The following is a 22366-nucleotide window of genomic DNA, read 5'->3' as shown; positions in this document are numbered from 1 at the left end:
ATCAGAAACCTTTGAGAGCTTTTTGGGGGTACGGTGATTATATGACCAGATTTATCTTTTGAAAAGTTCACTCCTACTGTAGTGCAGAAAAAAATGGACTGGAGAAACAAAAGGATACATAAAACCACTAAGAAGGCTACCATTGGAAGAGTCCAGGAAAGACATGATTGGAGCTTGGATTGAAGATTAAATGATGATGAAGAGAAAGATAAAGTGACAGATTCAAGGTATATTTTAGGACATAAAACAGGCTGGTAAAGGGTCAGTTTAGGAGGTAAGGAGTGAATGACAAGGAGGTGTCAATGATTACAAGATTTCTAACATGTACAAGACACACTAAGAACAGGAAACACTGTACATTGACCAGTTTTTTCTTTTGTTCTGGGGCACTCTCTCTCTTTTATCTAGCTAGTATGCTTGGAAAAGTTGATTCTGGATAAGAAAGACTACACTGAATTATGAACAGAAGATGAAACAGTGCCTAGGTAATTTTTCACCCAACTATTGTTAAAGGAAAACGTAATAAATTAGCCTTTTATAATTTTTTTAACATTTATTTATTTTTGAGAGAGAGAGAGAGAAAGAGAAACAGAGTATGAGTGGGGGAGAGGCAGAGAGAGAGGGACACACAGAATCTGAAGCAGGCTACAGGCTCTGAGCTGTCAGCACACAGCCCGACGCAGGGCTCGAACTCATGGACTGTGAGATCATGACCTGAGACGAAGTCGGAGGCTTAACCAACTGAGCCACCCAGATGCCCCTAGATTAGCCTTTTAAACAAGGGAAGCAATAAACATCTGTGTGTACGAGTTTGTGTGTGTGTGTGTGTGTCTAAGTTTTTAAACTCAGACTGAACAATTCTCTAGTAGTAAATAATTACTTTTCCAAGGGTTATTTCCAACTGTAACTATCATGGCTTCTTAAAATAACATCTAGCACTAGTTCCCTAAAACCCCAAAATATTAGCCTAAGGTATATCTACACAAGGTAGACAAAGCTACAAAGGTTAAACAACTAAGCATGGAATATAAGAACCTGCCTAATCAAACATGACTAGATGACAAAATGAAGAGAATATCAACTTCAAACTCCCAAACTGTTTCCATTAAGCTTCATTTTAATGAGAATTTAAATTGGCTAGGTTTCAGAGTGCTTTCTTACCTGTACTTCATTCCAAATGTTTCCATAATGTATGCAATAACAAAGGCAGCACTGAAGAGGGGGAAAAAATTTTAGAAAAAAATAGAAAACACAACTCATTAATTAAATGCTAGGAAAAAAAAGATAATCTCTAACTTCATACCTCCTGGAGATCCCTGCATTTCCATGGACAAGAACTTTTCCTGAAAAACAAGAAATAATTACTCTGACAAAATATATATATATATATATATCTATATATCTATCTAATTCAGCAACTAAAATATATTGAAACCATGTACTATACCATAGTAAGATAAATCCTTTCTTAAACGTTTTATGTTTTATACATACCATTTAGATACTTATTAACTTTCAAGTTTTACAATTTATATTACCTGTAGACTTTGAAATTAAAGACATTTAAAGCTGACCCAGAATTCAAAAATGGTTGTATAGGGTTACTTAAGAAAGCCTATTCAAATGAAACAAGGAGTTGGGAAAAAACAAATTTGGGAATAGTCTATTACATACAATTCCAACTTCCATACCCTCATTTAAGACAAATGGTAACTAAAAAATTAACTATAACACATAATCTCCTGAAAATAAACACTGGCTACATAAAGAAATTACTATTTACCTCCAGTCTGTAAGCTTCCATCAATAAATTCTTTAGTCTGAAGGCAAAAGACATGTGTTTTAATAAAACATCTGGAGTAATATAAGCATAAAATACACAGAATAAAAAATTATTGAAAAAAAATTCCAGCTAATTTATATGAATACAAATCACCTTAATTCAAGAATTTCCAAAATACTACAAATGTGACTATTACAATTTTTTAAAATTATACAGGAGCTAAAATTTAATTTGAATTTAATAAATTCAAGGTGTGATTTCTCAGATATTTAGCGATCATAAAATGGTTTTAATAATAAATTTTCTTTAAATATAATCCCACAATTTTCAGTCATAACAAAGTAAAAGTAGCATGGGAAAGAATTAGTTTCATTATTATTAAGTTTTAGAACCATAATTAAGAGGTCAAATCACAAATTCTAAATATTAAAATATTTTATACCTACCATGGGAAAATAACGTATTATATTTTCAACTGGATTATCTGCAATATCCAAGACTAAATATCTGAAAATAGAATATTTTGTGATAAGCACACATTCAGATAAAATTCTATGTATAAAAAAATTTACAAAATTTCTTGGCAACCAAGAAAATAATGCAAAACAACTTTCAAAGTGTCATATGCCCAAGAACTGGGTCATAGATTTTATATTGCTTAAATACATACATAGCATTTTTAAATGCTTCAGCCTTAAATAACAAGTTAATATTTCTCTGATATTTTATAGTATAAAAAATCTATCTGGTTAAAACTGTAAAATCCCAAGAAGGAAGAAACTTTCCTCTATATCAGAGTGGACCTAGAATATAAAGACAAAAAGTGTCTGTATTCCTTATTGTTATTCTTCTATTTCTACTAACTTCCCCATGGACTAGAAGATTCTTCTCTGAGTGGCCCTGTGACCACTCCTCACAACCCTATATAGGACGATTCAGAGTAAGCCCAAAGTCTCAAAGAGAGGAAGGTAATCAAAATAGAAGTCTGATGGAGCCAGAATGATGGGAGTCAAATATCCATTGCTTGAACTAACCTTCAGTAGAGCAAAAAAAAAAAAAAAAAAAAATCAGCCAGGAGACCACCTGTCCTACAATTTTACACTTTGGAAAACACTGAAAATAAGATATTACTCATATGCTAGGCTTATTTTATTTTGTGAAAAACTTCATTTCTAACCTACCCAAGACTACTTGCTTATTAATACATCTATAGTAATTAAGATACAAAATTAATTTTTAAAGTCAATATTGCCTTAAAAATTACAGTTCTTTAGCAATCATTTAGGTGGTTAACAACTTCAGTAAATTCAGGGTTTATCACAGAGAACCCAAAACTCAGTATCCAAGGATAATCCAATGTAAAAACCAAAAGGATTCTGACAATGGCTGTCTCCTCAAGTGATTTTGTAGACTGAACTGTTACATAAAACACAGCTTCATAGAAAAAAAAGTTAATTCAGCATCAATCTAACATGTTTTATTACACACCATTTTGAGTGTCAAAAACTATTAGCAGAACTATCAATCTATAAGCCAATATTCTAAATCTAAGGAGAAAGAATTCTTCCATTAGGATAAAATAGCTGCACACAGGACATTTTGGTACTAAAAACAAAAACACAAATTAGAAATGTATAGGATGGCATTTTAAAATATCACACTGTAATTTTCTTTAATATATGTTAAGTCTATATGTGTGTATGCATAATACACATATGTATGACAGAGTAAGATTTACAAGGAACATGCCAAAATGTTAACTAAAGTGTTTTCTCTGGGTTGTGGAATTGTGGATGATTTTATATTTTTCTTAGTGTCATTCTGTATTTTCCATAGTATCTATAAAGAAGAAGGATTTCTTTCACAATTAGAAAAAAAAAATTCAATCTATTTTATTTTAGAATAGAACATCTCTTTGTTAAAATAAGTTTTTAGGGGCACCTGAGTGGCTCAGTCAGGTAAGCATCTGACTTCGGCTTAGGTCATGATCTTGCTGCTCATGAGTTCAAGCCCGGCTTCGGGCTCTGTGCTGACAGCTTGGAGCCTGGAGCCTGCTTCAGAATCTGTGTCTCCCTCTCTTGCCCCTCCCCAACTCATGCTGTCTCTCTCTCTCTCACACACACATACACACACACACAAATGAACATTAAAATTTTTATAAATTTTAAAAATTTATAAAATTTTAAAAAGTTTTTATTAACTGAAAAATATGTACACATGGTAAAAAATTCTAACAATATAAAAATATTTGCAATAAAAAAGTAGGCCCTTCTACCAGACTCTAAATTTCTCTTCTCAGAAGCAACCACTGTCAAATTTCTGGTGTGTTAGTCTAGAAATTTTCCATGCATATACAAGAACCTATGTCTAATGTATGTATTTTTAAACACATTGAGAGTATATATACACTTGGTTGTACACCTTGCTTTTTTAATAAATCTTAATGATTATTCCGTATCAACACAGAAATATTTCATTCTTTTTCATGGTTATAGGATTCTATTGTACATTCACACACTATATATATATATTTTTAAATTTTTTAATGTTTATTTTTGAGAGAGCGTACACACAAGTGGGGGAGGGGCAGAGAGTGAGAGGGACCTAGAATATGAAGAAGGCTTCAGGCTCTGAGCTGTCAGCACAGAGCTGGATGTGGGGCTCAAACTCACAGAGTGCAAGATCATGACCTGAGCCAAAGCTGGACGCTCAACTGACTGAGCCACCCAGGTACCCCTACACAATATATTTCAGAATGTCCTGTACTGATGGAAAATCAGGTTGCTTTCATTTTTACAATCAATCAATCAGAGAATTACAACAATATGTTTTTATATAGATACACAGTATCTCTAGAATATTTGAGTTAATAGTAGCTGCCTCCCAAGAGAGAAGCTGGAGCTTGGGTTTAGAGGAGAAAAGAGACATACTTCATTTACACACCTTTTTTGCACCCTTTTTTATATCACTGTAATATATAGATTTATTTTTAAAATAAAGTTAAAATAAAACTAAAAACCATTAGATGCTCAACCACACTCATTAGAAGATAAACGAGAAAGGCAAATTAGAACTACGTGAGACATCATTTTTACTCTAGAAAATTGGGAAAAATTACAACTGTTTTACAATTTGTCTTAGAGATACCAAGGAAATAGTCTCTTCTCATTCACTTCATAGTGGGAATGTAAACTGATACAACTCATTGGGGGGCAATTTGCAACATCAATTAAAATTTTAAATGCTCATATTCTTTGATGCAATAATTCCACTTCTACACTTTATCCAACTGATATATTCACACATGAATTAAATGAAATGCATGGGAATACCTGCTGTATTAGCAGACTGCAAACAATCTAAATACCCAACAACAGGAGACAGACTGAATACATTTTAGTATAGCTATTCAATGGATTACTATGAAACTTTAAAAAATCAGTGCAGCTCTCTAAGTAATAATATGAAGCAATCTCTAAAAGTAAATTAAAAAAAAAAATCTTTAAGCCAGTGTAAAAAATAAAAGTTTATCTGTAGGACTGTTTGTATATACAACATAATCCTGGAAGGATACTCAAAGAGTAACAGTGAATGCTTCTAGAGGGGAACTGGCTATCTAAGGGATAAGGATAGGGAAACTTTTCAGTATACTGTACATGCTTTTGAATCTTTAAAATTCTGCATTATATGATTTAGTTACTTATTTAAGAATTTAAAGAAGTTTATTTTTTAAATGATATACCTATATGAGCATCCTTATAAAACAGATATGTACAGAAGTCTGCTATAATAAAATTAACTTGAAATAAAAATACATGTTTGCTACCCATAACATTTTAATACATCATAACCATAATTCTTACCTAAATAATTGTTGAAAGTTTGGTTTAACAAAGTTTGCTTCAATATTTTGTCTTATGCATATTATATGGGTTATTCCATATTTCTGTAGAATAGGTAGCTATAAAAAGAGAGGGACAAGGGAGAGAAATAGTTTAAAATACAAAACATCGCCTTGCTGTAACATAGGTGTTTGAAATACACAGGACTGAACATTAAAATTACATAGCCACATCTGAGCTTTAGGCACAGGGTATTAAAGCTAATTTTACAATAATTTACCTGAAGTGATAGGTAAAATATTTCAATGATTTAAGATTAATATATACTACATATGCTCAAAAGGCTAATAAGATTATTTTACATCCATAATTTTAGGGCTTGTTGAGACCTTAAAGATCATTTATTTGGTAAACAATACTATATAGTGGTTAAAGGCTTTGTAGTCATGAGAATCCTAACCTCTATCTTCCAGCTCTGCTAATGACCTGAGCTCTGTGGTTCGGTACTAACCTTTCCACTGAGTGGTTAGATGAATTACATAAGATAATATATGTAAGGAATTTGGCACAGTGCCTGGGGCACATGGCAAGCGTTCAGTAAATGGTAATTACATATACTGACTACAAACTTTATTCTTTAGAAGGGACTGCTAAGACATAAACAATTATTGAACATCACTGACATAGTTAATTGGAATACCAGGGCCCAAATCTCCCTGCCTCTCTCAGTACACTTTTTCTGATACAAGCCAGAATTAACTTATACAGTTCACAGACTAAAGTTTCAGTTTAAAAATTTTTCTCAAGTTAACTGGCAACTCCAAATGATATTATATTCTGTGGTGTCTTTTGGCTATACATTTAAAGCAATTTAATGTGACATTTAAAGCAATTTAATATATTAAATATATTAACATTTAATATAAGATGTTATATACATATACTATATGTGACATAATACATATATGTGTTATTTTAATAGAATGTAAATTCCAAGAGAACTATGATTTTGTTCACAGATTCATATTAAGTATGTATAACAGTGCCTTGAAAATATTAACTGTTCAACAACTATATGTTTGTTAAATATATTTAACAAATCATGCTGGCATGAGGAATCAGAATTCATAATTTTGAGTTTTCTATGAAACTTTTCAGCTTACGCTCATATATTTAATTCCCACTTTCTGCATTAAGTAGTCCAGAACAATAATACTAATAATCCATCAGAGAAGTCAAAGAATAATTTATATTTGTTATGGACTGAATGTTTGTATCTCCCTAAAATCTGTATGTTGAAGTCCTAACTTCCAAGTTGGTATTAGGAGATAGCGCCTTTGGAAGGTAATCAGAGATTTAGATGAGGTCATGTGGGTAAAGCCCACATGATGGAATCAGTGCCCTGAAAAAAGGAACAGCCATCAGGACTTTGTCTCTCTGCCATGTAAAGATACAGCAAGAATGCAGCCATCTGCAAGCTAGGAAGAGGGCCCTTACCAAAACCTAACCATGTTGGCACCCTGATTTCAGATTTCCCAGCCACTTCAACCACAAGAAATAAATGTCTGATGTTTAAGCCATTGGTCTATAGTATTTTATTACAGCAGCCTGAGCTAAGAAAATATGGCTTTCAAAAGTTTAAAATGTTAATTTTTGCAGCAAATGTTCTGATGTCTGGCATATATTAGATAGAGTTTAATTATCTTTGTATTTCCTGAGTGTACCCTGAGTTAAAAGGGAGGTAAACACTTGGTAGGATTAATATTTAATCAGTGTTCCATATTCACATTTACTAAACTGTCGAAATGTATTCAATATCCATTCTTTATACTTGATCTGTGATATATAAAGATACTTTATTAATGTGAGAAATCACAGGAAGATATATATAACTATGGATAAAAATCTGCTTTAACACAAATCTTGAAGGCACATTAAACTATTACTAAGTAAAAAAAAAAAAAAAAACTTAACAAAATAGGACCCAAATGTAATAGCATACAGAATACTTTTACTTTCCAATGGATTTTCATTTATATAAAGCAAATTATGACTTACTCATACCTACAAACTACAGAAAAAATTGTATAAAAAGAAACAGTTCACTACTGACAAAGAGCCTAAATTTGTCCCTTTTCAAAAAAATTTTTTTAACATTTATTTATTTTTGAAAGACAGAGACAGAGTATGAGCAGGAGAGGGGCAGAGAGAGAGGGAGACACAGAATTTGAAGCAGGCGCTAGGCTCCGAGCTGTCAGCACAGAACCTGATGCTCAGGGCTCAAACTCACAAACCGCGAGATCATGACCTGAGCCGAAGTCAGACTTAACTGACTGAACCACCCAGGAGCCCCAATTTGTCCCTTTTATTAAAACTGTATTTGAATGTAATAAAAGATAAGCTTAACTAAACGAGTATTAGAAAGGGAGTTTATTCCCTAAGATTTATCTGTTATTATTTGTTGTTGTTACATATTTTTAGGATGATGGTATGAAAAGGAAGACAAGCTGTTCTATGGTGATTCAGAATGAGAAATAATCAAATTTTCCCATAGAAACTTTTCCTCAGTCTAATACTTAGACCATGGTGAAGGCGATGGTAAAGAGGTTTTGAGGAAATCTATAAACAAATAATTTAATGTGACAAATACTATAATAGATATATTTATAAAATGCTGTGGGAATACAAAAAGTAATCTAACAATTTTTGTGAATACTATTTTGTGAATACTACATTATTTGGCTTTTGTTTGTCTTAAGTAAATCAGTTAAGTCTATAGTTAACTACTCTATCCTTTCCTTAGTACTTTTTTTTTTTTTTAAGCAACACTGTGCCTATCCAACCCAGCTGTAGACCATCAAAACTAGGTTTACTCTTATATATGCCTCAATAGTCAAAAAGCCTTCCAGTTTCAAAGAAATGACTCTAACTCTAAAAAAACTCCCAAAGGGCAACTGGGTGGCTTAGTTGGTTAAGCGTCCAACTTCAGCTCAGGTCATGATCTCATGGTTTGTGGGTTCGACATCCTGCATTGTACTCTGTGCTGACAGCTGGAGCCTGGAGCCTGCTTCTGATTCTGTGTCTCCCTTTCTCTCTGCCCCTACCCTGCTCATCCTTTATCTCTAGCAAAAATAAACTAACATTAAAAAACAAAACAAAACAAAAAAAAACCTCCCAGCCACCCAAAATTCATAAATACATTAAATTAAATCATTAGATTTAAAAATTCTACAGTTTTGCGGGCACCTGGGTGGCTAAGTCGGTTGAGCATCCTACTTTTGATTTCAGCTCAGGTCATGATCCCAAGGTCATGGGATTGAGCCCTGCATCGGGCTGTGCACTGAGCGTGGAGCCTGCTTGAAATTCTCTCTCTCTCCCCAACTCTCACACTCTCTCTCCAAAACGAAACAAAAAGAAAAAAAGAAAAAAAAATTCTAAAAATTTTTTTTTACAAAACTTACCATAGGTAGAGTAGGTATCATACACAAGAATAGTGACTTCAAAATAAGGTATCAGGGAAAACATTTGTGATACACTGTTTCACATTATAACTCAAAGCAAATTAGTAGCACTGTCATAATTCCTAAGACTGAATCCCCTAGTAAGTGGCAAATTGCTACATATATTAAAATGAATCTAAAAAAATCAATAAATAAAAATTAAAAAAAAAAAGAAAGAATCTACCATGTTAAATGTGTAACTAAAGAAATCCATTTCAGTTTGACTATATAGGAGACAAGAGACATATATGTGGTATAATACTTTACAACCTGGAGCATCCAGGTCTCTAAAGTTTGGAAAAACAGAAATAAGATTTTACCAATTAAAACACGTGCATACACATGCACATATACACACATTTACCCTTGATAAGGAAAGATTAACTAAAATGTTAAATACACTTATTTTGGGCTTTAATTCTATCTCACTGTTCAGAGATATGATTAACAATGATAGATACCTAATCTTTTAGAGGGTAAATAAAGGTCAATTATCAATTGGTAAATCTTTCAAACACATGGATTCATGAAAAAACTGATTTATAAAAGCTCATTTGTGATTTATGATGAAATATTTGAGAATCACTGGTACAGTAAAATTTGGAATGAGGCAGGTACTCCAGAGTGACATGCAATATTTGTGGACCTTCTCTCTTACAACTAAAAAATTTATTCCAAAAAAGCTGGTTAATAAAGTCTCTTGACGAACTTAATCTAAAATTCATACCTTGCTTTTCATGGCAGAAGAATATGGGCCTAAAAACAATCCAGGTAAAATTTCCTAGAAAAAAAAAAAAATTGAGATATTTACCATCAACAATTTAAATATACACAAACCATGTACCACATAAGTGGACTTGTGGAGTTTTCATAGTTGTTATAATAATTTATTAAAAAGCTTGCTATCTAGGGGCGCCTGGGTGGCTCAGTCGGTTGAGCGCCCGACTTCAGCTCAGGTCATGATCTCACGGTCCATGAGTTCGAGCCCCGCGTCGGGCTCTGTGCTGACAGTTCAGAGCCTGAAAACTGCTTCAGATTCTGTGTCTCCCTCTCTGTCTCCTCCTCCCCCCTCACACTCTGTCTCTGAAAAATGAATAAACCATAAAAAAAAAATTTAAAAAAAAAAAAAAAAAAGCTTGCTATCTAGGGAATATTCCCTAGCCACATTGAGCAAAGACCGGGAAGAGAAATGCGGATTTGCTTTATATATCAAACGAAACATTTAAAGTTTAAATACAGTTCTGAAAAGTCAGATATTTGAACTTCCACAGTGCTTTTTATAAGCAGTTTGGATAAAATTAGCATATTGTATGACTGGCTTTTAGATTAATTAAAACATCTCTTATTTTACTTATATTCTCTGCTCTAGTCTAGAAATAAAGTAGACATAAAGAAAAATTACCCCTTTGGAATTACACAAAACCTTATTCAGCCAAATCAAAAGTAGCACAAGATACAAGAAGATTAGAACTGTTTCCTTCAGTTAATAAAAGTATTCTTGCAAAGTTTAAAAAAGACCAGTATCAACTGCTTGCCTATTGACAGTTTCAGCAATTTAAATACATTCCAAATGCTAGATTAAAATTTTTCTATGTGAATTCAATATAGAAAGATTTTAGTTGACCTATACCATAGCCTAGATAATAATACAGTATAATTCTGTAGTTCTGTTCTATGAAACATCATAATTATTTTTGTATAGGTCTGATTTCTCCTATCAGCTTCTTGTGGGCACAAATTACATTTTACTCCCCTTTGCATTTCCTATAGCACCAAGTAAATGCCTCATAGGTACTAAGATATTTTTTAAAAGAGAATTTTCACTAATAGAGAAAGGAAACATATTTTTAAAAGTCAAGGTATTTCTAGGAACAGGAGACACTGCTTGATTCTGGGGCTAGCAGAGTGACTGTAAGTAAAAAATGCAAAAGAAAAACAAACTGCTATGAAGGTTAGCTATCACTTTATTATTCCACATTTGGAGTATTCAAATCAGTCTTCTGGAGGACTTCATTATGGAAGTTGTGTCTGGAAATCAGACACAAAGAGGAACAATTACTCAAGAGTGATTTGCTTTATGGTCAAATCTTATAGACTTGTCTAAACTAGCCAAACACAAAGCAAACTGTTTTCAACAGAAATATAAATATTGTATCCAATTTTTCAGATTAGGAAAAACAGTGACTCAGCACATATATATACATATATGTATGTATGTATATAGAATCATGGTAATATATATGTATATTTACATTTATATGTATATATTTATATGTATATACATACATATATGTGTGTGTGTGTGTATATATACATATATGTGTGTGTGTGTATATATATATATATATATATATATATATATATATATATATATAACCATGATTCTACTATAAGGAAGAAAGGCAACAATTCATTTCCCATTTTTTAATGTTAACCTTTAAATATGTTGATTTTTTAAATACCCAATGAGGAACCTACAGATCATGAGCCAACAGGTCTTAAATCCTTTGTGAAATCAGTTATTTGATGATAATAATAATATGGACTGGCCTGAATAAACAAAAAGGTTATCTTACCTGCATCTCTCGTCTCATAGGGTAGGTCCATTCCTTTAAATAGAAAGAAAACCCAAGAATAAAAATAAATAACATTATGAAAAATGTTACCCAATTAAAAGTTTAAGATGTGACATACAAGTGTATGGATTAAAAAAAAAATACATTATACTTAAAGAATATTCTATGAATAGATTCAATTGGCTTCACAAACACCTAAAAATTTAAGTGCAAGAAACAATGATTAAGGTATTCTTTAGGTAACTGGGCTTCCAAAATTATGATTATGTTACTTCATACAACGGATAGAATAGCTCATTAACTAAAAGAACGGATATTCCAGAAATTTCTCCCAAAAACTGATCCACCAAGTCAGAAATGTCAAATAGCTTTTTGTCATTCAGTTAACTCTAATCAACTGACAGTAGATAGCTAAAACACTGTGAGCAAAGACTCTGGAAGAAGAGTACTCTGATCAATGAGCAGTATCTGCAATGGACTCAAAGAGTGTTAAGTAATAGGTATTTGCCATCCCTGATCTAAACCTCTAGATGCTTATCAAACAGGCTTTCTCATACATTACTTCATCTTAAGATTCTTTCAGTTCAATTCCTTTTAAATATATATTTCATGGAAGTAAAGAATTCATCCTGTTTTTTGGAATGCAGATCAATATAAACAAGTTGGAAAATAATGCAAAATGCCAATGGCAAAAGACAGAAAACATTTTAAAAATTGGGACAAGAAAAAAGCAATTCCAGTGAACTGATATGATAAAGAATCAAATCCTCATTTGTAAATGGACTGCATTCCAAGTTTCTAACCTGACTGCTTAAAACTCAAAATTATAAATAGAAATGAGCTTCCTAAAGTTAAAACTGGAAAAGCTTTAAAAAAAAAAAAAAACAAACACAACTTTTATTTTCAGATGAAAGGGATCAAAGGGTATAAGCTTCCAGTTATAAAATAAGTTATGGAGTTGAAAAGTACAGCATAGGGAAGATAGTCAATAATTTGGAATAACTTTGTATGGTGACAGACGTTAACTACATGTATCAATGTGAGCACTGCGTAATGTACAGAACTGTCCAGGGGTCCCTTGCTGGCTCAGTTGGTAGCGTATGAGACTCTTGATCAGGGGGCTGTAAATTTAAGCCCCACACTGAGTGTAGAGATTACTTAAAAATACAGAAATGTCCAATCACAATGTAATACACCTGAAACTAATATAATGCTATGTCAAATATACTTCATTTAAACATTCATTTAAACAGATAAAACCTTTTTCATTTTTAAATAATTTTAGAACTACAGAAAAGTTAAAAATAGTGCAAGGAATTCCCCTTACCCTTCGCCTAGATCTTCTAAATTAGAAAAGTATTTTTAACACATAAGGTAGAAATATTATATACCTGTAATGGAATTCCATCTTAGCTAGGATGCAATGGGGAATTACCCCTATCAGAGGGGTGGCAAGCTATCAGCAGATGGGAGGAGGGGGAAGAGGGAAAAGCAAGGAAAGCAGGAAAGAATGTGGTGTTTTGCAGAACAAGCAGCTATGTCTAGGTGTTCCACCAGAGGTACCTCCTTGCATGAGCCAGTTTGACCCAGTTTGGAGCTTTTGACCTATGTAGAAGTGCCCTGAGTTGCCCTTAAAGTTACCTTTAGCTCATTATAAGACTAAGATCTCCTATGGGCAAGGTTCTCCAACCATTTTTTGAACATACAATGTATGCATTAGTATGTTGACATACTTAAGCATGCAAAGTTGAACCCAAGAGCCTAGGTAACAAAATATATGTAAGTTCCTTAATGTATCAAGCGTCCTGGCTCTGTTTCCTAGCACACTGAACAAAAGCTTCATGCATGAACCCCAAGGGGAGACAGTGCTTTGAGAGCCATTTCCCTGTCTCCTCACCTGCGACAAGTAATAAAAACTCTTTGCTTTCAACACTTCCTTGGGTTGTGTTCAATTTAATGTACCCCAAGCAGCAAACTTCTTGAGTCTGGCTACTGAAAACACAGAATAGTACTCCTGCAATGACAACCAGCGTTTGTTTTTTTTTAATAAAGAAGAGAAACTAAGTATTTTTTGTTTTACATGTTGAAAATGGATCTTGGCAATGTAGCAGAAATAGATTATAAACCTGAGAAGCCATATCCTGAGAGGATCTACTGATCTTTCATGGCCTTATTATCTTCGTTCTTTTAAAATGGGAGTATAAAAGAACACAGAATGAAGTGTTAAAATGCCCAAATATGAACACAGAGCTCAATGAATTTTTACCAGCAATATATCCATGTAATCACCATCCAGATCAAGATTTCTGTCATCCCAGGAAGTTCCCTCCTTTCTCTTCTCAGTCAAAACCCTCTCTTTCAGAGGTGACCACTGACTTCTATCAATATAGATTAGTTTTAGCTATTCTTGAACCAAATATAAATGGAATCACAACAGTACTATTTTATGTCTGGCTTCTTTCACTCAGCCTAATGCCTGTGAGATTTATCCATGTTGCATGCTAGTAGTTTGGTCCTTTTTATTGCTGTGCAGTATACTATTGTATGAATATTCCACAATTTACTCATTATCCTGTTGGTGGAGATTTAAGTAGCTTCAGGGTTTGGGCAAATAAGAATAAAGGTGCTATGAAAATTATTTTATGTTCCCCTTGATACACACATGCATTTCTTTCTCTTGGATATAAAAGTAACAATGGAGGAGCACCTGGCTGGCTCAGTCAGAAGAGCATGCGACTCTTGATCTTGGGGTTGTGAGTTCAAGCTCCACATTGGGTGTATAGATTACTTTAAAAAGTAAAATCTTTAAAAAAAAAAAAAAGTAGCAATGGAATTACTAGGTCACAGAGTAGGCCTACTTTTGGCTTTACTAGACACTATCAAAAGTTTTCCAAAACCAATTTACACTCTCACCAGCAACATATGGGAGTTCTATCTGTTCCGCATCCTCACCATGGCCTTAATTTAAATGACACTGTACATGTGAGACATAAGACAAAGCCTAGGACCTGATCAAGAGGGAAGTCAGATCAACACCAAAAAGCAACACTCTCAGTGGATAAACACTCTCAGTAAATGAGAAACACTCAAAAGGCAACACTCTCAGTGAATGATAAACTGGGGAGGTTGGCAGGGAGGGTGGGGGATGACTCACCTCATCCCCAGAAAATGAGTACTTTTGCCTTTCTGAGCTTTGGCTCTGAGTAGAATGTGGTAGTAGTGGTGGCCACAACCTGGCCTTTGCTCAACTTTGGCATTAGAATTCAATTATTTTTGTTAGGTCAAGTGAAAATTGAATGTCAAGTGGTCCTGGGTAGATCATGTCCATGGGTTCTTGGAAAAAACAAATGCATTTTCTCTCTGGAGAAGCATACCCTAAACCTAGATCAGAAATAATTCACAGAGATGAATTCCAATGAGCTCACAATTAAGAATCAAATTTTAAGAGGAGGAAAATACTGGTTTAAGCAGCAGACTTCGGCTCAGGTCATAGCTCAGGGTTTATGGATTTGAGCCCCACGTGGGGCTCTGTGCTAACAGCTCAGAGCCTGGAGCCTACTTTGGATTCTGTCTCCTCTCTGCCACTCCCCCACTCGTGCTCTGTCCCTCTCTCCCTCAAAAATAAAAATAAAACATTAAATAAATAAATAAATAAATAAATAAAATCAGTGGATAGACTAAACAGTAGACAAAGAGAGAACTTGTGTACTGGAAAATAGAATTGAAAAAATGATCTAAATTCAGTGTTGGAAAATATGATCAGTTAATAGACTTATTAAGATTGAATTAAGAAGTCTAACTTCCATAAAATCTAAGTTCCAGAAGGGAGAGAAAATAAAGGAGAGATAATATTACACAAGATATTAATAAGAATTTTCCAAAACTGGTTAAAGACACCACACCCCAGAAATAAGTAGCTCAACAATTCCCAAGCAAGATAAAGGAAAGAAATACAAAGTTAAATAGAGCACACCACACATAAAGAGAAGAAATTCTTTTTCCACACTAAAAGCAAAGAGAGAAATGGAAAAGAACAGAGTCCAAAAGACCTTCATATATGCACTCAATTTTCCTGAAAGATAACAAGGCATTTCAATGTAGAAAAAAAAAAAATCTTTCAACAAATGGTGTGGGAACAATTAGACAAATATCTAGAAAATAAATCTTGATCTTGACCCCTCATCACCCCCCACTCTAAACCCTCCTCACATACAAACATCTTGTCTTCACTGTTGTATGTATTCCCAACATTTGATGACAGTGCCTGGCACACAGTAGGCACTCAATACATATTTGTTGAATAAATGGGGGAAAAAAGGTGTATGTGTATAAATATATATAAATGCAAAAATGATAAAACTTCTAGGAGAAAACAATATCTTTGCAACCTTGGGAAAAGCAAAGATGTCTTAAAGAGGGCACAAAAGGTACTAAGCATAAAGGAAAAAAATTTTGATAAATTCGCTTTCATGAAAATTAAAAACTTCTGCTCAATGAAATACACTGCTAACAGAACAAAAAAGCAAGCCACAAACTGAAAGAAAATACTTGTAATTTATATACCCAACAAAAGACGTATATCCAAAATACATAAATATGCATCAACAATAAAGTGACAACCCAATTTTTTACATGGGAAAAGAACTAACAGACATCCCACCATGGAAGGTATATAAATGGCCAACAGCACATGCAAAGGTGCTCAACATCACTGGTCATTAGGGAAATTCAAATTAAAAACACAAGATACCACTACACAACCACTAATGGCTAAAGTTAAAAACACAACACCAAATGTTAGTGATGATGTGGAGCAACTAGGAGTCTCAACATTGCTAACTGGAGTGTAAAATGAAATGATAAACATACAGCTACCCTATATAATCTAGCAATTCCACTCCTAGGATTTAACAGAGAAATAAAAACGTATGTCCACAAAAAGACTTACACAAGACTATTTAAAGCACCTTTATTCATCAACTCCAAAAAACCCAAATGTCTACTGTATATTCATACAATGAAATAATATTCAGCAATAAAAAATCTACTACCCATAAGTACAACATAGGTGAATTTCACACATATTATGTTAAATTAAAAAAGCCATAAACAAAAGAGTCTACTTTACATGATTCTATTTAAAGTTCAAGAACAGATAAAACTAAACTATGGTTACAGAAATCATATTATTCAATGCCTATTGTGGAGCAGGGTAGGGATTGCCTGGAAATGAACATGAAATAACTTTCTACACTAATAGAACTGGTATATATCTTGATAAGAGTAGGATTACACTGGTGTATATATTTAATAAAAATTACTGAATTGTGGACTTAATATTTGTGCATTACACTCAGTATAAATTCTTACTCCTACTTAAGAGAGCATGCAACAAAACCAAGATATTAAATACAAAAGAAAGACAATTAGACTGTCCTTGACTTCTCAACTGCAAGAATAAGAATGAAGAATAATGCATTCAAAGTAGTGAAATAAATAATGGCGAACCTAGAATATATGCTCAGAAAATCATCTTTCAAGAACAAGAGTGAGATATAAGATTGATTCCATTCAAACAACAACAGAGAGTTTACTACCAGTAGACTCCTATTAAAGGAATTTCCAAAACATATTTTTGAAATGGTATTGTTTTCTCTATCTTTCATTTCTACTTTAGGTACAGAGCCTAAGTAACTGAGTTAAAGCAGTCTGACTCCAGAAAAACTGACACCCAACAGCCTCTCAATGTAAGAAGGAACTATATAGCAAACAGTAATCAAACAAATATTGACTACATAAAATGATTATATTATTAAAATAGGGATTAACAGAAATAAAGTATATAATTTCCAAGCCAAGAGAGGGCGAAATGTAATCAATTTGTACATTGAACACATGAATGTTCATGTGCTTCTTTAACTTACCAATACGTTATAACCTTTTATATTTAAAAGTTTTTAAAGAACTTAGGCCAAAGCCTGTCATTTTCATCATGGTACCCCTAACACTGAGCATAGTGCCTGCCACAGAATAAGTACATGACAGGCATTTTGGAGATATATGGCACTAGATTCTATGGATCTTTCTTTTTTCCCGTTTCTTAAAAAAAAGAAAAAAGATTCTTGATTAGTCTGACAGCCTTATCTTCCTGAAGAAACCTGTCAGAGCTGCCAGAAAGAAGAAAAGTGATTAAAGAAATGTGTACTTTTGAGTTTACCTCAAATGAAATCTCTAAAAATTATGCATGAAAAAAGAAAAACAGGAGAACATATTCCAGGGAATATCTGGCAATAAATATGTCAGAAGGCACTCAAAGACACAGGATAAATGTGCTTCCTTCTAGAACTTATCAATTTTACCAAGAAATTTTTTTTTTTTTGGAGAAAAAGTGTCTTCACTGGCCATTACTTTAAAATATTTTTATACTAAAACAAACATGACCATATGGGACAGAGTGCAAAATTTACCTGAAGTTTTAAGTGAATCAGGAGGCTTCAAAGAAATTCTGAACTTCCAAAAGGTTGTATACAATGGAACACGTATGCTATATTTATATAAGGAAGACATTACAGGAGTAAAAAACAAGTTGTATAGCAGGAGAGAATGAAAAATTATTCCTATACGCCTAACAAATAAGCACATAGCCTACTTTTGTGACCATCAGACTTGCTGTAATAGGTATGGATCCTTTGAAATCTAAAAGGCTTTCTCTCACAGAAAATGTCATTAACTATTCCTAGTGTTAGCATTAGATTTTGATCTCAAGCGCCTATCATCTTTGTTTACCTAGTCCTGATTATTACTCTGCAAAACAAATCTTAATCCTGCCTTGTCTACCAATTCTGCCTATGCCTCTAGCAGACTAGACCAAGATTTTAAGTCATTCATGCTCACTGTCTTGTTCTACCAGACATCCATCTGTCTGAACATGTTTCTAACAACCATATCTTATATTACAACCAAACCTATATTACACTCAATCTTAATCTCAGCCTGCCCACACTGCTGCTAAAATCCATCTTTTAGATATGGCAGTAGTAATAGGGCAAATTCCCAATGATCTATTATGAATTACTACTATAGTTAATTAGTAGAATTGGTTTCCCAAACACAGATGATTAGTCAAGCAATCCAACTATATTTTTCAAACCAAAGCAACCCAGCTAAACCAAAATACCCCTAATTGTGATATATATCATGCTTCTGGTGAAAATTAATTCACAAGTGAAAATCCTTCAATCATCAATATGACCTAGAAGGTACGGCATATTAAAACATCTTTCAGGTTCTCTCCTTCCTTCTCATACAAATGCAGTTACATGAGCTATACAATTGCATTGATGGGATAGAAATTGAACTTTGGGAATAGGAAATGTTATAAAAATGTTCAAAGATCAATAAGTAAGTAAATAAACTCAGCAAAGGATACAGACTGTAACCATTAGATAAAATAAAAACTTAATTCTTATCAGCACATGTATCAGGCTGGCTAAAACCTAGAACATTTAGAAATACCAAACAAGGGCACCTGGGTGGCTCAGTCGGTTAAGCGTCCAACTTTGGCTCAGGTCACGATCTCACGGTTTGTGGGTCCGAGCCCTGCGTCAGGCTCTGTACTAACAACTCAGAGCCTGGAATCTGCTTTGGATTCTGTGTCTCCCTCTCTCTCTGCCCCTCCCCCACTCACGCTCTGTCTCTCTTTCTCTCTAAAATAAACATTTAAAAAAATCTTTAAAAATACCAAAATAGATTGGGGTGCCTAGGTGACTCAGTCGGTTAAGCGTCCAACTTCAGCTCAGGTCACGATCTCACAGTCTGTGAGTTTGATCCCCGCGTCAGGCTCTGTGCTGACAGCTCAGAGCCTGGAGCCTGCTTCAGATTCTGTGTCTCCTTCTCTCTCTGCCCCTCCCCTGCTCATGCTCGGTCTCTCTCTGTCTCAAAAATAAATAAAAACATTAAAAAAAATACCAAAATAGATTATAAATGCAGGTGCACTCATAAATAAACAAACAAATAAATAAATATTGAAGGGATATAGAGAGGTAGAAGGGCATTCAAGTAAGATGATTTTAAGTCAGTTACTCATAAACCTAGCTGCCATTAGAATTATCTGGTTCCATCTCAGATCAGTTAAATCAGAGAAGGTGATGATAGGGCCCAGGAATGGTTATTTTTTAAAAGCCCCTTGAGTAATTCTACTCTATAGTCAGGTTTAAACAGCAACATTCTAAATTTAAAGGATCTTCAGTCAGAAATATTAAGCAATTCCTATTTTTTATTCTGTACTATGGGAGTCAAAAGAGAAAACAGAAAGAATAACATTTAAGTTGCCAAATTGCAACTGAAATAAATAACACTTTCTATCTGAAAAGAAAACAATTATTGAATTATAAAACCAACAGCCCTAACTATGCAACTAATTTATTTAAAAATTGGTAGTGCGGGGTGCCTGGGTGGCTCAGTCGGTTGAGTGTCCGACTTTGGCTCAGGTCACGATCTCATGGTTTGTGGGTTCGAGCCCCACGTCGGGCTCTGTGCTGACAGCTCAGAGCCTGGAGCCTGCTTCCAATTCTGTGTCTCCTTCTCTCTCTGCCCCTCCTCCACTTGTGCTCTATCTCTCAAAAATAAATAAATGTAAAAAAAATTTTTTTTTAATTTAAAAATTGGTAGTGTAAGCTGCTCTCTTCTTCACATCTAAAAAAAAAACTACTGTAATCTTGTCACAAGACTCTACTATCAAAACCAACTAAGATTCTTATATTAATTCAACATTTGTTAAGCTTATGGTATATACCAGACATTGTGATAAGTGCAAGAAACAGTGGGGACTAAGGCAAGAACATTTTGGTGAATAAACTCCCTTAGGAAACTTTCAGTCTATATGGAGAATAGACATTAAGGAAAACCATCAGTATGATATCTGTTACAAGGAAGGTATAAAAATACCAAGTGCTACAGAGAATTGTGTACCTGCACGATTAAACTATTGGGGGGGGGGTGCTGTGAACAGGAGGAGTTATCAGGGAACGCCTTTCTGAAAAAATGTTACCTAAATTGAGATCTAATCGAAGAGCAAATAGTTAATTAGGTGAGGGCAAGTATAGTGTTGGCAGCCAGAGCAGGGGATAATAGCAAATGTAAAGGTCCTAGAGTGGGGGTGGGGCCTAAAACATCCCAAGAACTGAGAGAAGATGAACATGGCTAGGGCAAACAGAGAAGGGAACAAGAGGAAGAGTAGCTCATTATAAGGTTAGAAAGGTAGGTAGCGGGCACTTGGATGGCTCAGCAGGTTAAGCTCCCAGCTCAGGTTGTGTTCTCACAGTTCTTGAGATTGAGCCCCACATAGGGCTCTGCACTGATAGCACAGAGCCTGCTTGAATTCTTTTTCTCCCTCGCTCTCTGGAGCCTGCTTGGGATTCTTTCTCTCTCCTTCGCTGCTCTCTGCCCTTCCCTCACTGGTGCTCTCTCTCAAAATAAATAAACAAACTCAAAAAAAAAAAAAAGGGGGCAGATGCCAGATCATACACAACCTTGCAGATGTAAATTAAGGGTTGGGCACCTGGGTGGCTCAGTCAGTTAAGCCTCCAACTTCAGCTCGGGTCATGATCTCACAGTTCCTGAGTTCAAGCCCCACATTGGGCTCTCTACTGTCAGCGTGGAGCGCAGTTTGGATCTTCTGCCCCCCCTCTTTCTCTGCCCCTTCCCTTCTGGTGCTCTCTCTAAAATAAATAAACATTAAAAAAAATTTTTTTTAAAGTTAAGGGTTTGAACTTCATCCTCAAAACAATGGGAAATCACAGCCAAGTTGTAAACAAAGGAGTGACAATCTGTTTCCAAATCAATCTGAACACAGCTAAATTTTTGCTAGAATTGTCCTAAAAGAATGCCTTGACCAGTGTTTCAAGAAACAAGGAAGTAATATTCTTACAGAGATGATAGGATCATCAAGCTGTCATGGCTTGATCACATCAATCATTAAGTGCATGCATAAAAATCTCTACTTGAATTCCATGTTTACTAAAGCAACATTTGGTCTGTAATTTAGGTTTCAATGAAATGCTTCCTAGGTGGAAGAACACTCTTATTGGCTGGTCATCATAACCACATAAGACCATTTGATACTTTACATATTTCATGACAAATTACAAAATTAACACTGCTTTATTAGTTTATCATGAGTAACTATATTCCCTATTTAATGGTTATTTCTAGTTCTGTCTGCCCAGAAAGCACCTTCCATCTCCTGTGGAAATGCCCCTATGATTTTGGTGGGAGGGCTACCAATGACAAACTTCACTCCCCTGGCCACAAGTGGGTAAATTCTAGGTCATATACTGGGCTCCTCATTATATTTTCTCCATTCTGGCTATAGGGACTAATCCAAAGGATGGGCACATGACCTAGGTTAGGCCAATCCTCTAGACTTCAAATACTGAAGCTTAGACATATTGTTGTTCTTCAATGTGTAAGCTCGGTAAGGGTATGACCTTGAACAGCTGACAGTCAAAGTCCGTATTTGCGGAGAAGCCAGAGTAAAGGCAGAAATGCTGAAAGTAGAGACAAGCACTGATAAGGGGCTGAGGCAGTTCTGATGCATCATAATACTGTCTAGGAAGTCCCTGAGACCAGCTGCATCCCACCTTTCTGGATTTAACTACATTTCTT

The 22366-nt window shown here is 34.4% G+C and overlaps 1 protein-coding gene across 2 annotated transcripts in view; it reads right to left on the bottom strand.

Moving 5' to 3' along the window:
- STYX (serine/threonine/tyrosine interacting protein) overlaps positions 1 to 22366 on the bottom strand; it is a 37498-nt gene that overhangs the window by 12931 nt on the left and 2201 nt on the right. Inside the window, exons 2-8 of one of the 2 annotated variants that reach the window (XM_015080099.3) lie at positions 11702 to 11734; positions 9853 to 9906; positions 5647 to 5744; positions 2230 to 2290; positions 1784 to 1820; positions 1304 to 1343; positions 1162 to 1212 (exon numbers count right to left, since the gene is read on the bottom strand). In XM_015080099.3, coding sequence (XP_014935585.1) covers positions 1162 to 1212; positions 1304 to 1343; positions 1784 to 1820; positions 2230 to 2290; positions 5647 to 5744; positions 9853 to 9906; positions 11702 to 11734 — 374 coding nt within the window. The remainder of the gene's footprint in view (positions 1 to 1161; positions 1213 to 1303; positions 1344 to 1783; positions 1821 to 2229; positions 2291 to 5646; positions 5745 to 9852; positions 9907 to 11701; positions 11735 to 22366) is intronic. The other variant, XM_015080100.3, reaches the window with a different exon arrangement.

Source organism: Acinonyx jubatus, chromosome B3, assembly GCF_027475565.1.
Source record: "Acinonyx jubatus isolate Ajub_Pintada_27869175 chromosome B3, VMU_Ajub_asm_v1.0, whole genome shotgun sequence".
NCBI lineage: Eukaryota > Metazoa > Chordata > Mammalia > Carnivora > Felidae > Acinonyx > Acinonyx jubatus.
The sequence above is the reverse complement of the archived record's forward strand: the minus strand, read 5'-3'. Positions and strand labels throughout refer to the sequence as shown.